Source organism: Rutilus rutilus (assembly GCF_951802725.1).
Source record: "Rutilus rutilus genome assembly, chromosome: 1".
In the NCBI taxonomy this organism is placed as follows: Eukaryota; Metazoa; Chordata; class Actinopteri; order Cypriniformes; family Leuciscidae; genus Rutilus; species Rutilus rutilus.
In genome coordinates, this window is record NC_140209.1 from 26,895,157 (window position 1) to 26,921,917 (window position 26,761).

Genomic DNA, 26,761 nt, shown 5'->3' on the forward strand with positions numbered 1-26,761 from the left:
AGCAGAGAGCTGGTAGAGTTATATTTTGCTTAGAGGTATGCAATGTTCACTTAGCAGAGATGTTCCAATGATGATGATACTTCAAATGTGTACAGTTGGTATGCTCTTTGCAAGAAAAGGAATGTTTCAACTGATGCAAATGTACCATATGTATACCACTAATGTATTAATGTATACACTGAGAAATAGTTTCTTAATGTGGAACGTGGATTGTACCATGTGAAAGCATTGCACTGTAAAACCTAACAGTAAAATTAACTAAATACAATTGAGTTCACAGCACTCAAATATTACCGAAACTTGAATGACTGAAACAGAACTCAAATTGAATGAGTTATAGAACATTTCTAGATCCCAGAATGATAATTGTATAATTAAGTGATTAATTAAGTGATGATTGAGCATTAGTGATGAGCACCTGCTGTTAACAAGCAGAATCACTGAAGGAAAGAGAAACACAAGAACTACAACTGACTTCCAGCCACAGCAAAATCAACTGGAGATAAAAGAAGACATTAAATATCTCAAGATCTCAGCAGAGGAGGATTAAACAACTCCACAAACAGCATTACAAGCTTCACTTATTACTAACCAGTTTGACTTTATTACTGCCATTCGTCTACAGAAGTTCTTATTAGAATTAACAAAGGTTTAGATCTTGATTATTTGTTTCATTTAAGGTCACCATGATGGAGATCAGCGTTTGCTTTAGTTGAGCTCTTGACCCTTGACTTTTGCACTTAAGATTTTCTTTGGCTGCTGTAATTGAGTGTTTATAAAACATATTTGTTATGGCACAAAAGGCAAAGAGAAGTCTGATTGGGTGTTGATGGTGAAGGACTGATGGTGACAATCATCATTTAATGACTTGATTCACTGATGTCGTTCAGAGTCTGATCTCTGATTAAAAGTGCAACGTATTAGTTTTACTCAAAACTGTGATTCTACAGCATAAGAGCTAGCCATGTTGTGTCCATCAGATAATATGAAGGATTTTACAAAGAGTTGTGCACAAAAAGGTATTGCATTATTAAGACTCACACAGACATCAAGAATCAGCATATGAATCTCAACAATGGTGACCATTAAAAAATGTTTCATGCTGCAATGCATGCTGGGTACTAGCATAATACAAAACTTATCCATGGCTCCCAGCATGCATTGTGGCATAAATCATTTTTTAATGGTCACCATTGTTGAGATTCATATGCTGATTTTTGATTACTGTGTAAGTCAGCATGATACCATAGAGGTTTTTAAAATCTGATTGTCACAACAATGGGCCTTACAGCAGAATCAGTTCTATTATAATGATTAATACAAGTAATACATCATCTGTCTAATCAGAGATTAGGCTCTGGAAATGATCAGAGAATCAAGTCACTAAATGATGATTTTTATTATCTTAGCACAACCACATGCTCATATTTTCTTTTGGCGTAGGCCCTATGTGCCATAACAAATGTGTTTTATAAACACTCAGTTACAGCAGCCAGAGGAAAAACTGGTGTTATAAAGTCAAGGGTCAAGAGCCCAACTAAAGCAAACACTGATCACTATCATGGTGTCTTTAAATGAAACTCAATAAATCATTAGCATCTAACCCTCTGTTCATTCTCAATAACAACTTCTGTAGACGCATGACAAAAGTCAAACTGTTTAGTAATAAGTGAAGCTGGTAATGCTGTTTGTGTAGTGGTTTAATCCTCCTCTGCTGAGATCTTTAGAGATTTAAACGTCTTTTATCTTGAGGTGATTTCATCTAAGGCTGTGGTTGGAAGTCAGTTGTAGTTCTTGTGTTTCTCTTTCCTTCATTGATTCTGCTCGTTAACAGCAGGTGTTAATCACTAATGCTCAATAATCACTTAATTAATCACTTAATTTATTGACTGCAATGTATATCTACTTTTAGTAAACTCAACTGAAATAAGTTCAGAGTACTCATAACTATTGGTTTTATAAACTTAATTGAATTGAGGCAATCAGTTTCCTCAAATGAAATGAGTTAGCTTAACTTGTTGGGTTTTACAGTGAATTAAGGCAAGCGGTGTCCTCAAATGTAATAAGTTAGCTTAACTTATTGAATTTGACTTTGTATTATTGTTTTAGTGGATTCGATTAAAATAAGTTCAGAGTACTCATAACTATTGTTTTTAATAAACTTAATTTAATTAAGGCAATCAGTTTCCTCAAATGAAATGAGTTGGCTTAACTTGTTGGGTTTTACAGTGTGGGTAAATTCCATTTTTAAACATAAGCATTAGGTGTTTTGCTACCTTACAAGGAAGTGTAAGTCTCTCTGTAATGTATATAAGCTCAATCTTACTGTACCATCTCAGAGAAACATAAAGGCATAAGGGCGTGAGAGGAAACTTAGAGATGATGGGGTAAGGATCCCTCTAAAGCCCAGAGAAACCATTTACAGCTACTATTATGGGGTGAGAATATAGAGAAATGGGGAACAGAGAAATCTGGATTGAAGACCACTCTCATGTAGCCTTATTCGTTTATGCCTGTTTCTCTCTGTCTGACACATGATACATAAATAGAGATCTCTTGGCAAAAGTAACTGGTGTAGCTTCAGTGATTCAACCATAATGGGGGAAGCATGATGATTTTTAAATCTACACCACCGATGTGTTGTCTGTATGGACGAGCACATGATGGTCCCTCAGATCTGGGAGGAAATGTCTCAATGCATTGAAGACTGCCATCATCTCCAGGAAGTTTATGTGCCAAGAAAGATGATGACTCCTCCACAGACCCTGGGCTGAGTGGCCTTCCATTACCGCTCCCCAGCCGGTGAGGGAAGCATCTATCGAGATAACTCAATGGCAAAGAGCTCCCAACACCGGACCCTGGGATAGGAACCAGTGTTTCCTCCATATAACAGAGGCGTGTAGACACCGCCGCGTGATCTTAATCGTACAAAGTGGGTTTCCCCTCAGGGAGAACCCTCTGGTTCTGAGCCACCACTGCAAGGGTCTCATGTACAGTTGGCCAAAAGGTATAGCATTGGACACTGCTGCCATGAGACCCAATGGAGATATATTCAGCAGATTCTTCCACTCTGTCAGAAAATCTACTAAGGGTACCAGTCTCTCGAGACTGGCCTCTGGTGGTATTGTAACAGCTTCGGTCTGAAGCATACTGGCAGGAAACAATGGAACTGACTCTTTTTGAACCCCCATCAGAGGGTGCGAGTTTGACACAGCGTCATGGTGACACAGAGCCATGTGCTCGCTGGAGACTGCTGCGCCTCGAGGCACCAAGGGTGGCGGGGTTGGCAGAATGGCCTTCTGAGGGCACAGAGGTGGGGTGAGCACCGTATACTGAGGTGTATACCGCTCCACCCCGGTCGGGGCTGCCCCTCAGAGGTCTCACACCAGTGGCGTCAGGACCTTGGCCGAAGCCTTTTTCGCAGAAAAGGATCCATCAGATCCATCTTCTGCTTCAAAGACATCTGTTGAGAATGCCATCCTGGTCCCCAATCTTTCTGAGGGGAAGCACAGGAAATGACACTCTGTCCTGTACAATGAGTTTGTTAATGGCTGGGGCTGCTCCGCCCAGCAGTCCCCCATTTACGCCTTACCCACCAACGCCAAGTAGTTTATAACTGGCCTGGAGAGTAATGCCGAGCCTTAAGGGATGCCATAAGCCATGACAGGACTGATGGCTCGCAAGACTCTGTTCTGCCTTTTCTGCCATTGGCCATGTCCAAGCTCTTTCAATCCAATTTATACATTTTGAGAATTGAAAAACCAAGCTGAAAGGGTTGATCCGGGATCTCGAATTTTATTAGTGGGGATCGGGAAAAACTGGAAGGCCATGACTTGGAAGTTATAAACTCCAAAACTCATTGTACACAGGGGATTGAGATGGAGAATCTTCAATTCCCTTAACTCGATGCTCATCACATCCATCTCCTCGGAGGTCATGTTCGGAGGTCATCTCCTCGGAGGTCATGCTCCGTTCCAAACAAACAACACAAACATTGTGTGTATCCCCACCTGTAAAGAAAGAGGGCAGGGAGGAACACACGATCTAAGACTGTTTGTTCGCCATAATATCTATGCTTGTGACTGATATAGTGACAGACAACAATAAATAAGACAGACAGTATGTAACACAGAGCGCTTGCTGAGGCACAGAAGCTAGTGCGGTTCTAAACCAGATGTACTTTTATCCTTTCCTGGTTGTGACGTCACCCGCCCATGTCGCTCACATAAGCTATGTTTCCATCCACACATTTTTATCCGAATTAAGTGATATCGAATGAAAAATGCCTTATGGAAACAGTAAAATTCGATTGAATTTCATGAATATCGACTCATCAGATTTTATCTTAATCGATATACGTCTTATGCAATAAACGCTGATGGAAAAGTTATTTGCCGAATAAATAATGAATTGCGATTAAGTTTTAGGTCATTTTATGGTTGCAACCCGCCACAAAACATATAGAAGAAGAAGTTTTAGTTCATTTCCGCCCAGTATTTCCACTCTGTTTGCACCTCTTATATACTGTCTATGGTTTGTACACATGGTGGGTGCCAACAAAGACAGATGTAAGTGGACAAACGAGGTCAACAGGTCAAATGTTGTCTTAGTCATCTGAAAATGCTTCAACCAAAGGGTTTCCGTGAAGTGTCTCTGAACCATGATCTCCCAGAACTGTTTGGAGCGCTGTCGTTCCCACACCACAGGCCGCCTCCATTGTCATTGGGCATTTACGTGCATCTGCATCATCATAGCAATGTGTTGATAGTGTCGTTGTTGTCTTATTATAGCTTGATATGTCGCTATCAGCTGGCACATAAGCATGTGCAATAACTTGTGCAATATTGATCATTTGTTGGTAGATGGCACGATCCATTTTGTCTTGCAAAACTTTGTTCGCAAATGTTTGCTTGAATGTTGATTCACCTTAAAATGTGACCAGTCACGGAAAGTAGGGACACAAGTCGGTTCTGGGGCATTTTGAGTTATTCTGAAAGTGTAGTATTCAAGCTTTCCAACGATATGTAACACATGGAAATCTGATAATATTTGGAGAAGTTGTGGCCATTTGAAGGTAGGCACTCAAAAAAACTGAAATGGTAGAAATCTGCTTCTAAAGATTGGCAAGTTCTCGCCCTTCTGGGAATGACAATAGGGCTCATTTACATCTCATTTAGATAAGTCATACCCCCTGTAAAGCTCCCCCGTCTCCCCCTCCCCCCTGAATGTACCAATTCTACAAATTCTCTAAATAAAACATCTCCAGTTAACTGGCAGAGCATTAATTTCGTTTGTTTTTTAAATAAGATACTAGCGCTGAAATGTGTTTTTTTTAATAAAGTGATCAAAGTGCTCATTGCCGCTGCGATCAGTGGCGCAGATACAGTGTTTACTCGTGTGTAACCTACTATTTAAATCAATTGCTGGACATCGTAATGTTATTGGCGTCCATCTTCATTGAATTTTGAAATCAGATAGAGCCGGCCAGAGCGCTGCATAATAAGTAGCCACGCCGGCTTATTCAGTATGGAAATACCACCGACAATGACACGCCCCTACTGCGTGCTAGAATCTCCGAAAAACAAGCCGATTTCAACATCAAAATGTACGCTTTTAAATACACCAATACTGCTATCTCAAACATGGAGAGGCTTCTTCGTGATCTCAACTAACAGATTCTGCAAAAAAACGAAAATCACAAATTTTGAAAAAAAACCTGCTTCTTTCTCATTTTGCTCGAAAGTTCTGCTGCCGACTTGTGTCCCTGGTTTCCATGACGGGTCACAAATGTCTCAAATCAATTTGACATACCAATTTGATCGCAAAACAGCATGTGACGTCATTACGCACAGGTTTTAATTCGCTTTAAAGCCGTTGGATGGAAACACACTTTCACCAGCTTTATTCGCATGAGTTTTTTTTACCGAACTTCAGATAATCCGATTGACAAGTGGATGGAAACTTAGCTATAGACAGTAAAAGAAATGGACACAGCGACCCCATAGACTTCGACGGAGAAAAGTGAAGTCAATTAGAAGCACTCACTTCCTGATGGCTGAGCGTACTGCGCAGACTCAAACTGAGCTTGACCTAGTAGCTGTGCCAAGAGAAATATGAATCATTCCCTTCCGAAACTTGCAGAGACGGAGAGTGCGAGTAGGAGGTGTCCATGAGCTAGGAGCAGGAGAAACTTTTTCTAAGTATTCTGATAATTATTTTGTCACGTCCCCCCGATTGCCCGCGAGCTTCTCCTCCTGTCCATACGGTAATTTCTCTACTGTGCGACAGAGAGTCGCGTGGTTATGATGCAATCGTAAGCCTAATTTTACAAAAACTGCTTCTACAGGGCCATAACGTAAGATACAAGGTAATGGATGGGAGTCAATGGAATGCTAACAGCTGGTGATGGTCTGCTAATCCAGTGGTTCTCAATTCCAGTCCTCGGGACCCACTGCTCTGCACATTTTGTATGTCTCCCTTATTTAACACACCTGAACCAGATCATCAGCTCATAAGGAGAGACTCCATGAACTGAACTGAGTCAGATAAGAGAGACATGCAAAATGTGCAGAGCAGTGGGTCACGAGGACTGGAATTGAGAACCACTGTGCTAATCAATGGCGGCTCCCAGGGAAGCTTCAGTGTTTTCCGAAACATTGGCCCCCTGGACACTCACTCTCGCCATAGGCCTTTATCTCATTTCCTGGTTTCAGGACGTTCGAAATCGCCAAGCAGTGTACTCGCACTTCCGGTGGTGACTTAGTTACCTTTAGATGAAAAGTTGGTCAGTAAACTTAAAAATAAATAAAATTGCGATATAGACCAGTGTCTGTTGATATTAAACTGCATAAATACTATTTAAATAGGAATCATGCATGTTCTGCGTGTCTCTGTGAATGAATGGCACAGACACGCTGTTTCATTTACCACACACACACTGAGGCATGCATGACGCTCGCAATGTTTTCAGCCTATATGAGGACATTAATGCACTTCATCAACACAGCCGCTCAGAGAGTCACTTCAGCAGCATTTTAGCTTCATTTGAGAAAAACTATTGTCATATCATGAAACACAGAGAGACTCAAAGTTATACACGGCAACCCCTCATCAAAATAAAAAAAGTTTGGTTTAACCTTTGAAGAAAGTTTTGCTTAAATCATAAATTTTTACAGTGACGCATTGCTGCCAGATACATATTTTTTCCACTCAATTTTCTCGTAATAACAAGATCTTATGTTGTTAAAACGACATATTTTTCTCGTAATAACAAGATCTTGTGTCGTTTTAACGACATCTTTTCTCGTAATAATGAGCTCTTATATCGTTAAAATTACATCTTTTTCCATAATAACAAGATTTTATGTCGTTAAAACGCCATATTTTCTTGCCTTTATAAGGACATGTCATGTACAAAATATGCCCTTATCCACATAAAATGTATAGCCAATCATGTCTTTGTCATACTTCTACGCTCAAAAAGCTGAAGCAATAGCAGCCCACAATAGATATTCATGTTAAAAGATCAAATTCTGTACACACCTTATTAATAAAGCATGTGTAGCCTACAGATTAGCAGATGAGCCCAGAATACGAACATTGTGTTTAATTGCACATTAAGCTAAGCGTTTTCCTCCCATAGAAAACCCTTATAATAAAGAAAAAGCTTAATGTGGCTTAATAGGCTACTTCAGTGATAAAGATCAAATGCTGTACACACCTTATTAATAAACCATACTATCCTACAGAAAAGCAGATGAGCCCAGAATATGAACGCAGCGCATTTAATTACACGTTAGGCGTTTTCCTCCATATACAGTGGGGAGAACAAGTATTTGATACACTGCCGATTTTGCAGGTTTTCCCACTTACAAAGCATGTAGATGTCTGTAATTTTTTATCATAGGTACTCTTCAACTGTGAGTGATGGAATCTAAAACAAAAATCCAGAAAATCACATTGTATGATTTTTAAGTAATTAATTTGCATTTTATTGCATGACATAAGTATTTGATACATCAGAAAAGCATAACTTAATATTTGGTAAAGAAACCTTTGTTTGCATTTACAGAGATCATACGTTTCCTTTAGTTCTTGACCAGGTTTGCACACACTGCAGCAGGGATTTTGGGCCACTCCTTCTCTAGATCCTTCAGGTTTTGGGGCTGTCGCTGGGCAATACGGACTTTCAGCTCCCTCCAAAGATTTTCTATTGGGTTCAGGTCTGAAGACTGGCTAGGCCACTCCAGGTCCTTGAGATGCTTCTTACGGAGTCACTCCTTAGTTGCCCTGGCTGTGTGTTTCAGGGTCATTGTCATGCTGGAAGACCCAGCCACGACCCATCTTCAATGCTCTTACTGAGGGAAGGAGGTTGTTGGCCAAGATCTCGCGATACATGGCCCCATCGATCCTCCCCTCAATACGGTGCAGTCGTCCTGTCCCCTTTGCAGAAAGCTTCCCTAAAGAATGATGTTTCCACCTCCATGCTTCACTGTTGGGATAGTGTTCTTGGGGTTGTACTCATCCTTCTTCTTCCTTCAAACACTGCGAGTGGAGTTTAGACCAAAAAGCTCTATTTTTGTCTCATCAGACCACATGGCCTTCTCCCATTCCTCCTCTGGATCATTACGAGAGGTCTCTCATACTGCGTAATATCTTACGCTAGGGGAAAAACTCTTTTCCACGAGATATTGAAGCCAAAAATTATCCTTAATTTTGAAGTAATGTAAAACGCGTTGCTCAATGAGGGCGCTTTGTGCCCACTTCATCACGTCCCGCCGAAACGGGCGTGGCTTGGGCCTATAAATACAGCTCGACAGGCTGATAGAATCTGATTTTTCATCTCTTCAGCGAAGCTCTCGCATCGCTGGATCCCGAGAGGAAGAAGCCGCGCCGTCTGAGTAAAGCCTTCTGCGGGACGAGCCATTGCACCTGAAGCCGCTGGCCGACAATCTCGCCGCCTTCAGTTGCCGTTCCTGCTACGCTTCCGGCGTACATATCCTTTTTCTCTGCTAAGTGTGTGTTCTCCGCCGCGACTCACACTCTCTAAAAGAGCCGAGCGTCTTTTTCAAGATGCCTCGCACCTTCTGCGGCTCGTGTCGAGCCCCACTCAGCGACGAGGACCGTCATGTCATCTGCGTTTCCTGCCTGGGTGAAGAACATGCAGCTCTCGCACTCGCTGACGGCAGCTGCCCTCACTGCGAGCTGATGCCCATGGTGACTCTGAGGACTCACCTGGCATCTTTCGCCGAGACTGCTCCCCCGCCTGCTGCGGTGCCGTGCCGTAAAAAGCGTCGTGCTCAGCTGGCCCCGGAACCTCCTCCAGCCTGTGAAAGCTCGCCGGTTCGCCCGCCAGCTTCACCGCCGGTTTCCTCTGAGTTTCTCTCTGCCGGACAGTGGCTGCCGTCTGCCGCCGCTTCCATCATGGATGACGACGAAGAAGCCACATCTGTGGAGGATGACAGCTGCTCTCTCCTGGTGTCGGGCAGTGAGGATTGGTCGAGCTCTGTGGATCTCGCCCCCTCTGTTCGCAAGCCGTCTGGAAAAGGGCCAGCATTGAAGCAGAGCTGATGCGTCTGCTCACACAGGCCGTAGCAAGCCTGGGCCTCGAGTGGTCGGCACCCGCGGAACCAGCACACAACCGGCTGGACGAATTTTTCCTGCAAGAATGCATACCTCTGTCTCAGCAGCATTCTCTGTGGTGGACGGTGCCAAAGACAGAGGATACCATTCTCTTCCTCCGGTGGAAGAAGCTGTAGCGGCCCATCTTTGCCAGCCCTCTGCTGCTCGGCGGAGGGCTTAGGCCAAGGGCTCGATCTGGCATCCTCGCCCGGAGCTTTGGTCCCTACATGCGTGGGCCATCAACGGGTACCCGCTAACCTCCCGGTGGGAGTGTTAAATACGATCACGCAGGCTAGGGCCCCGTCTACTAAACGGCTCTATTCCTTGAAGTGGTCTGTCTTCTCTAGCTGGTGCACAGCCCGTGGCAAATCACCTCCAGACTGTGGGGTGACGGAGGTTCTCTCCTTCCTGCAAGAGCTACTGGATAAGGGTAGAACCCCATCCACGCTCAAGGTTTAAGTGGCGGCCATATCAGCGTTTACTACACCGACGTTTGGCCAGTCACTTGGAAGGAACGATCAGGTCACCCGCTTCCTTAAAGGAGCTAAGAGGCTGAATCCTCCCAGACCTCCCTCAGTCCCCATGTGGGACCTTTCTACGGTCTTGGAGGCCATGAAAGGTGCCCCATTCGAGCCAATCCAAACGATAGATATCAAACATTTGTCTTTCAAGACAATGTTTCTTCTGGCTCTCACTTCTGTACAGCGTATAGGGGACTTACAAGCGCTCTCTGTGAGCGCGACGTGTATGGAATTTGGGCCAAATGACTCGAAAGTCATATTCAAACCAAGGCACGGATACGTTCCTAAATCCCTCAACACACCGTTTAGGGCACAGGTGATTTCCCTGTCGATCCTGCCGGTCTCTAATGAGGATAGAGACGCGAGCTTCCTTTGCCCGTCAGGGCATCAAGGGCTTATGTGTCTCGCTCGACTGTCTTCAGACAGACGGAGCAGCTCTTTGTTTCATTCAGCGGAAGTTCTAAGGGACTGGCTGCGTCGAAACAGAGTCTATCCAGGTGGATAGTTCATGCTATAGCGCTGGCTTACACTTCTAAGGGCCTGCAGTGCCCGTTAGGTGTCAGAGCGCACTCCACAAGAGGCATGGCCTCATCGTGGGCTTGGTCGAGTGGGATTGCCTTGCAAGACATATGTATGGCGGCAGGCTGGGCCTCCCCGTCTACATTCATAAGGTTTTATAACCTAAAGGTTCCCGCTTTGCAGGCTAAGCTGCTTTCGGTCTAATAAATCGGTATTATCTGCCCCGATGCCCCAGCTCAGAATACTGAAACTGCTCGAGCACCGCTCGCTGATCGATTTAATAACTCTATGGGCATTGTGTAAGACCCATAATATTCATTAGTTTAGTCCGGGTTTTCGCCCTGGCTGTGTGGAACAATTTATATAATTCGCTCCTTATAGGATGCTATTTATTATGGGGATGATGCTATTCTAGCCCCTCCTCCCTGGACTCTCTGTGAATCCCTGATGATCATGCATTATATGAGCCCCGGGCACCTGCCCTTGGGACTTTGGTGTTGGATCTCAGCACGCACAGCGTTTTACACTGTGTTCCCCTAGTGTAAGATATTATGCAGTATGAGAGACCTCTCGTAAGAGAACGTACTCGGTTACTAACGTAACCTCGGTTCTTTCTAGAAGAGGGAACGAGTACTGCGTATCTTGCCGTGCCTGCACACGCTCTGGTTCGCTTCGGCGATGAAAAACCAGATTCTATCAACCTGTCGAGCTGTATTTATAGGCCCAAGCCACTCATTGGATCTGATGTCACGAAGGGCCTCTCTCGATAGGCTGCTGCAGTTGCCTCAGGGTAGCCAATAGGCGCGCGGGCTGTCTCGCCTATGTCTGCATACTGCTGCAATGCGTTTTACATTACTTCAAAATTAAGGATAATTTTTGGCTTCAATATCTCGTGGAAAAGAGTTTTTCCCCTAGCGTAAGATATTACGCAGTACTCGTTCCCTCTTCTACAGAGAAGCGAGGTTATGTTAGTAACCGAGTACGATTTTAATCCATGACGGCGTAGTGTGTTACTAATGGTTTTCTTTGAGACTGTGGTCCCAGCTCTCTTCAGGTCATTGACCAGGTCCTGCCGTGTAGTTCTGGGCTGATCCCTCACCTTCTTCATGATCATTGGTGCCCCACGAGGTGAGATCTTGCATGGTGCCCCAGACCGAGGGATATTGACCTTCATCTTGAACTTCTTCCATTTTCTAATAATTGCGCCAACAGTTGTTGCCTATTGTCCTGTAGCGTGCAGGTCTACAATTTTATCCCTGATGTCCTTACACAGCTCTCTGGTCTTGGCCATTGTGGAGAGGTTGGAGTCTGTTTGATTGAGTGTGTGTCCAGGTGTCTTTTATACAGGTAACAAGTTCAAACAGGTACAGTTAATACAGGTAATTAGTGGAGAACAGGAGGGCTTCTTTAAGAAAAACTAACAGGTCTGTGAGAGCCGGAATTCTTACTGGTTGGTAGGTGATCAAATACTTATGTCATGCAATAAATTGCTCTTCCGTCTCTTACAGTTGAAGTGTACCTATAATAAAAATTACAGACCTCTACATGCTTTGTAAGTAGGAAAACCTGCAAAATCGGCAGTGTATCAATTACTTGTTCTCCCCACTGTAGAAACCCTTTATTATAAAGAAAATAAAGGTGGCTCTTAACGTTTCTTTCCATGGGAGGATGGCATTGCGGTGCACAGCAAATCCTTTAAATGGTATTCAATGCAAAACAAAAATGAAAAATATAAGTAAATAATACAAATTATTTTGGCATTAATTATCCCACAAACAATATTTATTTTAAAGCCAAAACAAATTTATTTAAAGAAATTAAATAAACGCCCAGCGTTGGCGCTTTTTTAAACTGGCGCAAGAAAATGCAACAGAATTTGATTTGTTAAACATGAAGAGGACTTATCCGTCTGGCATGGCCGCTCGCTCTAATGTTAACCTATATAAATGTTCGCTATTACACTGTAAAACCTAAAGGCGGACATACACGGTGCGAGTTCGGACATTCGGGAGGTCGTGAGATATTTCACACGTTGCGAGTCAGTTTAACTGATAATCGCATCAAAGCAGCTGGTACACGGCACGACTGTCCTGCACGAATTTTATCCCGAGCCGGCAACAATCACATGAGCTTTCGCGCTAAACACAGAGACTGTCAATGTTGCATACAGGCAAAGCTTCAGATAGAAAAATGAAAGAAATGTGTGTGCAAATGTTGAAAAGCAGAGAACGTCTCGGTTACGTATGTAACCCTCGTTCCCTGAGTAGGGAAGGCGTAACTGACTAGTTACGTCGGATGACGACGAATGGGGTCCCCAGTCTAATCACGCCACCTCGGCTGTCTTCCAGTGCCCTGCGTAAGTCTGAGCTCCCTGTCGTGAGACTAGCACGGACGAAGGAGTCCTACTTAACACAGGAATACCAAAGTACACTGGGAAGCATATCTCAGAAGAAATATGCAATTATGCCCAGCCCGAAGGGGGGGACTTGGAATACACATATGACCCCGAGGGGCTGCATATGGAGTCTCAGGATCACGTAAGCGTTAGCCGGCGCAAATTCCAGGCACGCTTCGTCAACCAAAAATGCCTGCAGGTCCCCTACCCTCTTGATGGAGGCCAATGCAACCAGGAGCGCTGTCTTAATTGACAGGAACTTAAGCTCCACTGATTGCAGAGGCTCAAAGGGAGCACTCTTCAGGGCAGTTAAAACCACTGAGAGGTCCCAAGAGGGTACGAGGGGAGGACGAGGAGGATTCAGTCTCCTCACTCCCCTCAGGAACCTGATGATCAGGTCGTGCTTTCCCAGAGACTTACCATCAACTGCGTCGTGATGTGCGGCAATAGCGGCAACATACACTTTCAGGGTGGAGGGAGACAGCCTTCGCTCCAACCGATCGGGCATTTCGTGGGTTCTTGATGTTTAGAAGAACACCAGTTGACGAAGAGGTTCCACTTCAACGCATAGGCATGTCTCGTGGACGATGCTCTAGCGGAAGTGATGGTAGCCTCCACCGCTGGTGGTAGGGTACTCAAACCTGCCTTGTCCCGTCCAGGAGCCACACGTGGAGGTTCCAAAGATCGGGATGAGGGTGCCATAGGGTGCCCTGTCTCTGAGAAAGCAGGTCCTTCCTCAGAGGGATAGGCCAGGGAGGTGCTGTCGCGAGGAGTACTAGTTCTGAGAACCAGGTCCGGTTGTGCCAAATGACCTGCTCCTCGTCCTCCCTGATCTTGCGCAGACCCTGACCCCAAGGCTCACTGGGGGAAACGCATACTTGCGTAGGCCCTGCGGCCAGCTGTGCGCCAGTGCATCCGTGCCGAGCGTGCCCTCGGTCAGGGAATAATACAGGTCGCAGTGGGACGAGTCGTGGGAGGCAAACAGGTCTACCTGTGCGTCCCTGAACTGATCCCAAAACAGCTGGACCGACTTGGGATGGAGTCTCCATTCTCCAGCGAGAGGCCGAAGCCGAGACAGCTCGTCGGCCGCCTGGTTCAGGTCTCCCGGGATATAAATGGCTCGAAGCGACCTCAGATGCTTCTGACTCCATATGAGGAGGTGGCGAGCGAGTTGCGACATACGGTGGGAGCGCAGACCACCCTGATGGTTGATGTATGCTACTGTCGCGGTATTGTCTGATCGGACTAGTACGTGCTGACCCTTGAGCAACGCACGGAAGTGGTGCAGGGCGAGACGTACTGCCAGCAACTCGAGACAATTGACATGCCAAAGGCGCTGGGGTCCTGTCCAGGAGCCCGTGGCAGCATGTCCATTGCACATGGCACCCCAGCCCATGGTAGAGGCTATCTGTTACAACATATCTGCATGTTGTTGATACAACAACATGCAGATAAACTCGTTCTAAGGGCACTCCGGCCCGTAGAAAACTGAGGTTCGTCCACGTGGGTGAAGGTCTGACGGCAGGCTGGAGTCACTGGCACTCGGAGCGTGCCGTGCTGCCATGCCCACCTCGGGACTCGATCGCAAAGCCAAAGCTGAAGCGGTCTCATATGAAGCAATCCGAGCGGCGTTACTGCGGCTGCGGATGCCATATGCCCCAGGAGCCTCTGAAATAGTTTCAGTGGAACCGCGCTCTTGCCCTCGAACTGGTGAAGACAAATCAGCAGTGACTGCATGCGCTCGCTCGTAAGCTGCGCGCACATGGCGACCGAGTCGATCTCCATACCGAGAAAAGAGATCCTCTGCATGGGGCAGAGCTCTTCTCCCAGTTGACCAGTAGGCCCAGACGAGCTAGGTGCCGGAGCACTACTGCCCTACAAAGGCAAAAGACCTTAAGTCGCTAGAGTGTGGAACTGAGAAAAAATGACTTTAAAGATTTTTAGTTGTCCCGTCAAATTAATTATAGGTAGGACACTGGAAATCTGGCAAATAAATGTTTTAGTAATGGAAATTATATACATAAAAAAATCTTGAGCTCAAACTTGACTTTTGACCACTATTTTAAAGTTACTGTACTCTGCCTTTGTATTGTCAGCAAAAAGTGAGAAGTCATGCCAAGGCAAAAGGCAGTAACTTCCACATTATCAATATTTGGTTGCTGATCACCATTAGCAAAATCATTATAGTAACACCTGTATAAAATCTAGTGATTTATTTTGAATGATTTACAATTCTTTATAGCCATCTACGTATTGCTATCCTGGGCTTTGGTTGCATTCTGATGGCATTATTAATACATTTTACATGACAAAATACCTCCATAGATATATTAGTCCAGCATTGGCTCGACCGTGTTTAGGGTGGGGCTGAACGCGCCAGCGAAGTTTTGGCACTCTGCCAGCTAGATGCATGAGTGTTTCAACCAGGTCCAGTACCTGAACTGAGTGAGGCGGGGCTTTAATTCTTGCTTGTATTCATCTGATACGGCAATGTGTAACGTTTTTCTGTCAACTCTGCATAATCCTTCGCGATCGATATCGCAAGTTTGTCGATGGAGCGCGGGTTCAGACCATACTAAATGTTCTGACCGCAATTGTGCAGGACAAAGTTGTGAGGACATCAGAAGTTAGAGGAACTGATGGCAGCTGTACAAAGTACACAGGCTACACCGTAATTTTAACATTAAAACAAAGGCAGATAACCGTACAATCTGGTAGGTAGCATTATTTGATAGAACACCGGCACAGTAACTTCATATTGACGCGCGACTAAACAAAGGCAGAGCACCGTAACTCAATTTCGAGCATTCCAAAACAAAGCCAAAGAGCAGTAACTGATGTTACGGTGTTCTGCCTTTGTTTCTCATGGGCTTTTGGAAGTTACTGTTAAGACAATTCATTATTTTCTCGAAAAAAACAACGGAATTGATTCAAGATACTTATCCACATGATAAAGGAGGTCTTGAATGTGCCAAAAATATAAAAACTCATTTTCGACCAAAGACGAAGTTACGGTCTTTTGCCTTTCCCGGAGGGGAACAAGGGCTGCCTCGACGACCTTCATGAAGACGCGAGGAGACAGGGCTAGCCTGAATGGGAGAACCGCGTACTGGTATGCCTGCCCCTCGAAAGCAAACCGAAGAAAGGGTCTGTGTCGAGGTAAAATGGAGACATGGAAGTAGGCGTCCTTCAAGTCGATCGCTGCAAACCAATCCTGCGGCCGCACGCACTGGAGGATGCGTTTGGCCGTGAGCATCTTGAACGGCAGCCTGTGAAGGGAGCGGTTCAAGACGCGCAGGTCGAGGATTGGCCATAATCCACCGGATTTCTTCGGTACAATGAAGTAAGGGCTGTAGAAGCCGGACTTCATTTCGGCTGGAGGGACAGTCTCGATCGCACCCTTCGCCAGTAGGGTGGCGACCTCCGCTCTCATGACAGGGGCATTGCCACCGACCATAGTGAAGCGGACTCCCCTGAAGCGGGAAGGAGACTGCGCGAACTGAATCGCGTAGCTGAGCCTGATGGTTCTCGCGACCCAGTGGGACAGTCTGGGAAGCTCTAGCCAGGCCTCCAGAAACTGCGCCAGTGGGGTCATACGAACCACAGACGTCCGGTCGGTCAAAGCTTACTGACTTTGCACTCAACAGCGACGACACTGCAACTTATGAAACTTATGACATGTCTGATAACACTAAGAAACGACCTGCTCCCAGCACAACACAGACTCCAACACAAACTCCACATATTGATAAAAAACAAAAACAAAAAGCTTTTTCTGCTGAAGCTCGTAAGGCCAGACGTGAATCGGATGAACTTCGGGTGAAAAAACACGGCTCAACATCGGCAGGGCATTTGAATCATGGAGAAACCTTATCTACAAACCTAGAATGTACATTTCCTGAAGAAAATGTGAAGTGGTGCTTGCAGTGGCAAAATTCGGCACGGTTGATAGGGTTCCATACTTATCATGGTACGAGCATGGAGCATTAGTTCAATGTCAAGCTGATAAAAGTAGCCTATTATTGTGACGTTGCAGTGGGAGTTTACCTTAGTTTCCAGCATGTTGTGTGATGCTTTCTCCTGTGTGTTGCATCTCAGTCTGGAAGGTACCCACAGTGCTCGCTCATAAATTCGAGCACGCGCAAGAGCACGCGCTTGTAAAATTATTGGTTGCAATCTGAAACATCACCGCTAGAGGTCGCTGAAAACTACATACAGCACCTTTAAGCTTTTTGAACATAGAAGTGTGATAAAGGTGTGATAGGCTATACATTTTATTTGGATAAAGGCTACACATGACTACACATGTTCTTATAAGGCCAAGAAAATATGTTGTTTTAACGACATAACATCTCGTTATTACGAGAAAAAGATGTAGTTTTAACGACATAAGATCTCGTTATTACGAGAAAAGATGTCGTTAAAACGACATAAGATCTCGTTATTATGAGAAAATATGTTGTTTTAATGACATAAGATCTCGTTATTATGACATAATTGAGGGGAACAAATAATATGTATGTGGCAGTGATGCGTCACCGTACATTTTAAATAATTGGTTATAACAATTTAATTAAACCATTAAAATTGAATCAAGAAAACAAACAAAAAAATTTACTTTTGGGAGATGCGAGAGCGAAGTAGTCCAGTGATAATTAACAGGCAGCCATGGTGAACGTAATAACCGGAAGACGCAGTACACTGCTTCAGCAATTTTTCACAGCTACTTCCGGCGTTCTAATGTGATGCGATAAAGGCCTATTGGACTAGTTGACACAAGTGCTTCAGTTCAGACATCACGCAGGGGCATTCCCAAAGCGTCATCAATGCATCACGAGTTCCCTCGAAAGGGAACTTATTTAAACATTTATAAATAACTTAAATTCTTAAGGACTGCATTTTGTCATGATCAAATTGATCTCCAGCAATTTTACATAGTTACAATATGCAATAATACAATAAAATAAAAATAAAATAAAATAAATGAAGAAACATCATGAAATTAAACTAAAATATTGAATCTATGACGTAGCCAGAGACAAGACAGAACGCACTCACCCAGAGTGATGTTAACACTGTTGCTCCAAGGTGACCTGATAGTGTTGTTTTGGTATGAGTATTGACAGCTGTAGTTGCCCTGATGTGTGATATTTACATTAACAATGTTGAAAGTCACATTAGATGCATGTTTCTGGGAGGATATAGATGTTCCGTTTTTGAAGAGCTGGAATTCAGCATCAACACCGCACCTTGGTTTAGGTGTTGTGCATATGAACTGGATATTTTCTCCATGAGAAACAACTGAATGTGTGGAGGTCAGGGAAAGTGTGGGCATCTGCAGCTCACCTGCAAAAGAAACAAGACAATGTGATATAAAGGATGAAATTAATCAACTGTAATGGTTTAAAGTAATTTCCTCCAAAATAATGTGTTTCTAAAGATTTAGCTCACCTGAACAAACAACACCAGCATCTTCATCATGAACACAGTTATGTGTTCCTAGTCCATGGTGTGAACATTGTGTGAGGCTTCTCTCACTTTCCAAGCATTTGACCTCATCCAGCCAGATTGGCCCACTGCCTTGACCAAAGGTGGCCATAATAGGTGCACTGATGGCTGATCCACACTGTAACTGTCTGCACACCACAGCAGCATCTTCCATGTCCCAGTCATCATCGCATACTGTTCCCCACTGGCCATTATGATGGATCTCCACTCTCCCACAGCATGAATCAAACCCATTAACCAACCTTGTGTCTGATATATGGCATTAAAAATGAAAGTACAATGTGATTAAAATTTTTGATTTTTTTTGGTCTATCAGTGTATTTGTTTGTGTTTGACATTGTTAGGAGTCCCAATTGTTTTCATTCGTTTTCTATTTCTGAGAAAAACAAATATGATTTACTTTGCACACACACTGTAAGAATTAAAATTGTTTAAAAAAAAAAAAGGTCAATGACTGTCAGCTACTAGCCTGGCTAACCTCAGACCTCTTTCTCATTGAGACGTGGCCTGGGAACCACATGTTCAATTTCTCGTATTTGAGGCGTGGTTTACGAATGCCCAGAGCCGTTTATTGGGCGATACGTAGAGCGACAGAAATTCGACGAGGAAGAAGACGAAATAAACTTGCGATCTAAACTACTTAGAACACTATCTAAGGCTGCATCGAAAGGTAACTTCGCGTCTGATGCCATGTTGGATCCATAGATATAAACAAACTGCTTCGGTGTGTAGCATAGACGTCGTCATCGTCTTGCTGCTCCCTCCCCGTTCTGTGATTGGTTCCCTTTTTGAGGGGAAAATCTGGTCCATGGTGTCCAGGCTGCGTAGCAGTGTGAATAATATTGCGCTGCGCGCAGGGCAGCATGGGGAAACCCAGGCTAGTAAGCTACGGCTGCCAAACAAAAACTAATATAAGTAAAAAGTTAAATATCCTAATTTATTTAAAATACATACTAAAGTTCGTATTGAGAATTAACAGAGATTTAGATGTTGATTTTTCATTGAAAATAATAAATTTTGTCACCATGTCACCATTATGTAGGTCATTGAGCACATATTTGCTATAACAAAAGTGAAATGAAAATTATGAAACACAAATCTCTTTCCAAAAACAACCATAAAAGTATTCCATACAACTTGCAGTTGAACTTTAACCAGTTTAGGCAACTGAATCTGGACAAGAATGTGGGTTAAATGCAGGAGATTTTAGCAAATAATTACCTTTTGGTCTGTTCCTCACACAAAGCTATATTGACTTTAGGAGACATGTAATGTTGTGCACAAATCCTATGGAGTTCTTTTATGGACCATGGCAAATGTGGGGTATGATAAATTATCATTATATGGAAAAGAGCTGTGAGTAGATTCTTCAGAAAGTCTCTAAAACAGCATACAGACCAGGTTCGAAGCAACATAACATTGCTGGAGTTTCAGTTTAAAGTGAACTCTTTCTTTAACATGTTTAACCTTTAGTTTCGCAGTTCTCCTCGTCACTGCCGTCCATGCAGTCTGCATCAGCGTCACACCTCCAGCTGAACGGGAAACACTGACCGTTCTTACACTGAAACTGGTCATTATCACACTTCACGTCACAGCCGATCTGCAAAACACACAATTCATACTGCAATTAGTGTTTGCTATTCATGAGGGTCATCATTTATGACAACAAGGCTCGGCAATAAGGACTGCCCAATGGCCCGGGGCCAGTGTAAATGTCGTTCGTTCGGGACAGTTGAGGCAACTGTCACTTGTCTGATCGGGCCAGTGCTGCATCACGATGTTTTTAAACCTTGACAATTTAAATATTCAAGTGCAAGAAGACGCAAAAGAGAATTCAACTCAATAGTGTGAGAAGTTTTATGTCCACACATCCGAAGTGCGCACCCAGAATGCATATGATGCGAATGATAAATTGAGTTCTCTTTCACGTCTTATTGTGCTTGCATAGACATATTCACACAAAATCGGTATCCTAGTAAACATAGTCTGTTATATCTTAAGTGAACATAAACAGTTGAGAAATAAAACGAATGCATAACAGTATATTTGATAAGTGCAGCTCTTAAAGTGACAGCAGCCTAATAAACCTAGACAAAAAAATAAATCACTCACTGCTCTTGACTGAATAACTTTAGTAACTTTAATGAGGATTCATCTATATAAAATGTATACAGTGAAGACTATGCAGTGCTATTTAACATTTGATTATTTATTTTCTCTACCTGAAAATTACTGTTAAACTTGCCTGAAAAACATTAAAATAAAATTGTATTTGTTCTACTGTATTTGTGCCATTTCGAAAATTGATTATTAGCTTTTATTTTATTACTGAAAGTATACTTGTCTTTAACAATATTTTAAATGTATATGATTTAGTCTAGTAGTTTTTGGTGATAAAAGGTTATGGGTCAAAAACAACAAAGATAGAAACTAGGCCTATTTTATTTATTTATTACTTTTTTTTTTTTGTGGTGGGCCCTTAAAAAAATCCTCAGTGTTGAGCCCTGGAAAATCTGCTGAAATGCTTTTTCCTGCACTGAATGGTTTTTTGAAGTACCTCATCAGATCCGTCAGTGCAGTCATGGTCTCCATCACACTTCCATGTGCTATCAATACAGCGGCCACTGGTGCAGGCGAACTCACTCTCAGAGCACTTCCTGAGCACTGACACGCACACAACACAAACCTCCATAATTACTCTATAGTATCTTGTCATATTTTAGCATACAGTCAGGTGAATAACAAAAAAAAGTCAAGAACATGTCCATGTCACATTTCATTACATAATCAAAAGAAAGAAAGAACAAATTATATTTAGTATATTGTTAGTGTAAAAATAATTTTCCATTGCGACTTTATTTTTTTAATGAAAATAAAGCACATTTTCATCCTAATTCTTAGTTATAGAGCAAAAATAAATCTCATTCTCATTACAGTAATTTAAAAAAAAGATGTATTAATTGTGGAGTGTTCATACACTACTTTCCAAACGTTTTTTAAAAACAGTAATATTGTGAAATATTATTACAATTTACAATAGCTGTGTGATTATTTCTGTGATCAATACTCCAGTCTTCAGTGTCCCATGATCCTTCAGAAATCATTATAATATGCAGATTTTTATCAATGTTGAAAATATTGTTCATATTTTTGTGGAAACTGTTATATTTGTTTTCTTCAGATAAATTCTTTGAAAAATAATTCAAACGAAAGTTTAAAAGAACAGCATTTATTTGGAATAGTCACCTATTATAATATTATAAACTGATTTACTATATTGAGTAATTTCTGAAAAAAGTATTCATTTCTCTCACTGACCCCAAACTTTTGAAAGCTAGTGTACATCAAGGTAGAATTTGCTGTACAGGCTATAATTTAAAGGTGCTCTAAACGATGTCACGCGTTTTTTAGGCTGAAACATCCGCTAGCTGCCTGTCACCTGAACACACTGTAAAAAAAACGCGGCTTGACTCATTTGGATAAATATTAACAAGAGAGGCGTTCATTTTTCTCAAGAAAAAAAAAAATCTCACCTAATGCTCAAATGCTGTAAACATACAGAGAGCCCTATCAGCTGGTAGTATTATTTAAGGTTAAAAATAACTTGTTATTTATTAGAATAACAATTTTATTTAATGATATAAGTAAAAATATAATAAATATGTAATATAGTACAAAAACAACACCAAAAAATAAAAGCTAATATTTAGGGATATACAAAATAATAGGACAAATCAGCTGCATAATACATCCCAGATAGCAACATTGTTTCAGCCCAGATCCGGCCCACATCTGGCACTTGTGGAATGCGGATCTGGCCCACATGCAGCGTGGAATGATGGCACTTGGGCGGACCGCTCCTGTTTGCCAGATCTGGGCCACAAGCAGGCCATAGCAATGCCACATGTCAGCCAAGAGCAAAGAAATAAACCAGAACTGGACCTTATGGGAGCCACAAAGTCTGTGTATATTAAATATAGAGTCATCTCATCCTTAATAAGCCTGTTAACAAGCAGAATCACTGAAGGAAAGAAGAGAACAGAAAAAGAGACGAGCAGAAACACAAGAACTACAACTGACTTCAGACACAGCCTTATGAAATCAACTGAAGAGAAAAGAAGACATTAAATCTGTGAAGATCTCAGCAGAGGAGGATTATACAACTGCTTACAACCGTACATTTACAACCGCTGCATAATATCATTGCGCCTGCTGGTACGGCAGCACAATTCCTTGATTATTACGCAGGAATGAGAGTATAGTTCCTAGTCATATTGGCCTAGAAAATCGCATCTTTTCATTTTCTGTCGGTCTTAGTACACAATGTAACTTCAGAAGAGTCAAGTTTTAAATAGGAAAAATATTGAAACTCTTTGGTCATTTTTTTGAAAGAGATGCTAACGGTCTATTCCGATTCAATGATCTATGCTAAGCTATGCTAAAAGTGCTACCGCCAGACCCGGAGATCGGCTGAATAGATTCGAAAACGGTAAACCTCAACTGTTTAACTCTAGGGGAGTTGGAAAATGAGCCTATTTCCAAAAAAAAGTGGAGTGTTCCTTTAACTCTTATTATCAGTTTTGGCTGCTGTGACAGTGTGTTTGTTAGACACATTTGCAGTAACAAAAAATCTAAAGTGAAATGATTCTGCTTAGGGCCCCCAAAAGCCTCGGGCCGGCACTGGTCATTTGAATCTAACAATTGTGTTGTGCCATTAATATATGTGGGTTACAAACCCTGTGTTAATGTAGCATGAAATTCAATTAGAAGATTAACAAAAATGAGCACAAAAAAATTATCTACAATGATATGCAGACATATCTGCATTGATTGTCACCATTGTTGAAATTCATGTGCTAATTGTTATGTGTCAGCATAGGATGAGTTTTTGTACTCATGTTTGTCATTTTTTAACTGATTGTTTGCTGGATCTCATACTACAGTTGCACAGGGTTTATAATGTGAGTGTATTATTGACACAACACACACTGTAAAAAAGAATACATTGATTTTATTGATATCTAATTAATAAAAATGAGGCAACAGATTACAAGCAATATTATTAATTAAATTTAACAAATTAGAATTGAGTAATAATTAATCAAATGAATTCCTTAAAAGTTAACCATTTAAAATGAGTAAAATTTACAAAATATATTTTATTGCCAACATTGAAGACACCTGGTGTTAACAAGCAGAATCACTGAAGGAGAAAACCATAATTCAACCATAATGTGGTTGGTCACGTGATGTGGTAACAAGCGGAGCATGCAACGTCTCGTGCCCTTGCAAATGTTTGTTCGTGTCTAAAACTTTAAACCTAACTCTCTCCTAAAAAACTCATTTAAAGTGGTGAATCTAACTTACTGGACTGTATGCTGCTGAGCTGATGTGACAATGCCAAAAGCTAAAGCCGTGCAAACCGACTCAAACGCCGAGGCGGTCACTATGACGTCCCTCACCCACTTGCTTGAGTCTCATCGAACCGCCATCTCCGAGGACTTCAAGCAAACTTTTTCTGCTCTTGAGACCAAGTTGAATAGTGTCATAACTACCGTGACAGAACACGCTGAAAAAATTGAAATTCTTGAGAGTGAAGGTGATGCACGAGAGCAATGTCTGAAGGCTGCCAAGGAAGCTATCATCAAGCTCCAAACAGACCAGGCTAAACTAGCAACAAAAATCATCGATCTCGAATCACGCAGTCGGCGCAATAACATCAGGATTATCGGTGTACCTGAATCTGTGGAGGGGCCACAACCGACAGCTTTCTTCGCCAAGATGCTCGATGAGGTATTTGGAGAGGTCCTTGATTCGCCTGTGGAGTGTGAACGGGCTCACAGAGCCTTGGCTTCCAAACCTCCACTCAATCAGCGACCAAGACCGGTCATCGTTCGACTCCTTAGGTTCCAGGTAAAGGACAAGATCATCCGCCATGCACGGTCCATGAGGGGAAGGTTGAAATTCATGGACCATACTATCCTTGTATTTGAGGATTATGCTCCAGAGGTTGTGGAGCAGCGGAAAGAGTTTAAGATGGTCATGTCGGAGCTGTACGAGCGAGGATTCAAGCCGGCCCTGCTCTACCCGGCCAGGCTTTACATCAAGATGGAGTCGGGAGGTAGGAAACACTTTCCCTCGGTGGCTGAGGCTGAAGCTTTCATTGACTCATTGCCTTCGCGGAACACCTAGACTATAGTTTAAATAAATCCATACGACGAGGATGGCAGGCCACGGTTAACTATCATCTGAGTAACGTTTTAGAGTTGTATGCCGTTCTCTATTGACAGTGGACAGTGGTGATCAGTTTGCCTCTACTTCTGCGGATCATGGCCGAGACTCCTTCTATAATGACATACCTTTAATAGCCTAACGTTACTCTTTTCTAGATGGAGAGGTGAGAGACTTTTTCCTTTTCATTTTTATGAGACCATTTTATTTATTATTTTGTTCCATTTGCGAGTCGGCGCGGACGACTGCGGCGTAGCACAAATTGTTTTACACAATGTTACTGGTTACTGGTGTGTGTGTGTGTGTGTGTGTGTGTGTGTTTGTGCGTGTGTTTGGTTGCTCCGAATGTATTTGCGACTTTCACTGTGTATCCCAGAAAACTCCATGATCAAACTTTACTGGGTATTATGAGTTTTGATGATTTTAATATCGTTGGAGATTCTCAGTTTCTCATTGATATGGTTGGAAATACTACTTGTAATGTTTTTGACCCCGATGACCTAAAACCATTAAATGATATATATAATTATTCACTGTTACATTTAAATATCAGAAGCCTAAACAAACATCACTATGATTTAGTTTCCCTACTATCTGATTCAAGTTGTCACTTTGATGTAATTGGGTGTAGTGAAACCTGGCTCAATGAATTTTCCAATGTAGAGTTACTGAATCTGGATGGATACAATCTACATATTAAGAACAGACCAAATAGAACAGGTGGAGGGGTTTGCCTTTATGTTAAGAGTACTCTTCAGGTAAAAAAATGTGATTTTTTCTTAGAGGATGATTTTTGCGAGTCTTTATTCATTGAGATTAACAATTATGATAAAACATTTATTGTCGGTGTACTTTATCGTCCACCCGACTCTGCTCTTAACACATTTTTTTCTAAACTGGAGGATCTACTACATAAACTGATTAATCAAAAAAAAGATTGTATACTTCTTGGGGATTATAACATTGATATTTTTAATGAAGATAGGGCAAAACATAACTTCATGAACACACTGCATTCCTCCTCTTTTTTCCCCACCATAAATAGATTTACCAGAGTAACATCTACATCAAAGACAATTATTGACAATATCATTACTAATATTCAAAATACTAAGCTGGTGACTGGGATCGTGCAGTCTGACATCACTGATCATTTTCCCATTGTAATTTTTTTTGGTTCTGGAAAATTAGTCTCTCCTCCACTTACTAAAATTAAAAATAAAATCATTAATGAGAGATCCTTACAGCATTTAACTGCTAACTTACAGGTCAAGTCGTGGGCCTCTGTCTATGACAGCAGGACTCCGGATGCTGCATATGACAGTCTGATAAAGATCATTCAAGATTCCATTAAGGACACAATCCCTGAGAATACTGTTAAATGTTGCACTACTCTCCAGAACCCTTGGATTACAAGGGGAATTTTGAAATCGATTAAATGTAAAAGTAGGCTTTATAAATTGTATATAAAAAATCCTTCTAGCTTAAATAAAGATAAATATATTACCTATAAAAATAAATTAACACAGATTATAAGAAAGGCTAAAAGAAATCATTACACAGAACTTTTAAAAGCTTCACAAGGGGACAGTAGGAGGTCATGGAATGTGTTAAATGAAGTTCTCAATAGGAGATATAAACAGACTGCTCTACCTGACCTGGTTGATTCTAAAGATGATCTGGCACTGAGTTTTAATAATCACTTTGCCTCAATGGGTGTAAATCTGTCGAAAAATATAAGTCAACCGAAGAGTGTCAACTTTAAGCATTTTCTCTCTGGAAATTACATTCATTCATTTTTCATGAGACCAACAGACAGTACTGAACTCCTCAAGATCATTCTTGACTTAAGGAGCTCAAACTCTACTGGTGCAGATGGAATATCTAGCAAGATTATGAAGGCCATTGCGAACATCATTGTAGAGCCAATGGCCCATTGTATTAACCTTTCTTTATCTACTGGTAA

General features: G+C 42.3%; 1 protein-coding gene across 7 annotated transcripts in view; it reads right to left on the reverse strand.

Annotated features, from left to right (window-relative positions):
* The window catches only part of LOC311277225 (scavenger receptor cysteine-rich domain-containing group B protein-like), a 173,013-nt gene that overhangs the window by 45,415 nt on the left and 100,837 nt on the right, over nucleotides 1-26,761 (reverse strand). For 6 of the 7 annotated variants that reach the window (XM_084387461.1, XM_084387460.1, XM_084387457.1 and 3 more), the window contains 4 exons: nucleotides 21,122-21,228; nucleotides 20,032-20,164; nucleotides 18,508-18,813; nucleotides 18,115-18,402 (listed from right to left, as the gene is read on the reverse strand). In XM_084387461.1, coding sequence (XP_084243587.1) covers nucleotides 18,115-18,402; nucleotides 18,508-18,813; nucleotides 20,032-20,164; nucleotides 21,122-21,228 — 834 coding nt within the window. Of the gene's footprint in view, nucleotides 1-3,779; nucleotides 4,011-18,114; nucleotides 18,403-18,507; nucleotides 18,814-20,031; nucleotides 20,165-21,121; nucleotides 21,229-26,761 lie in introns of those variants that run through there. The other variant, XM_084387463.1, reaches the window with a different exon arrangement.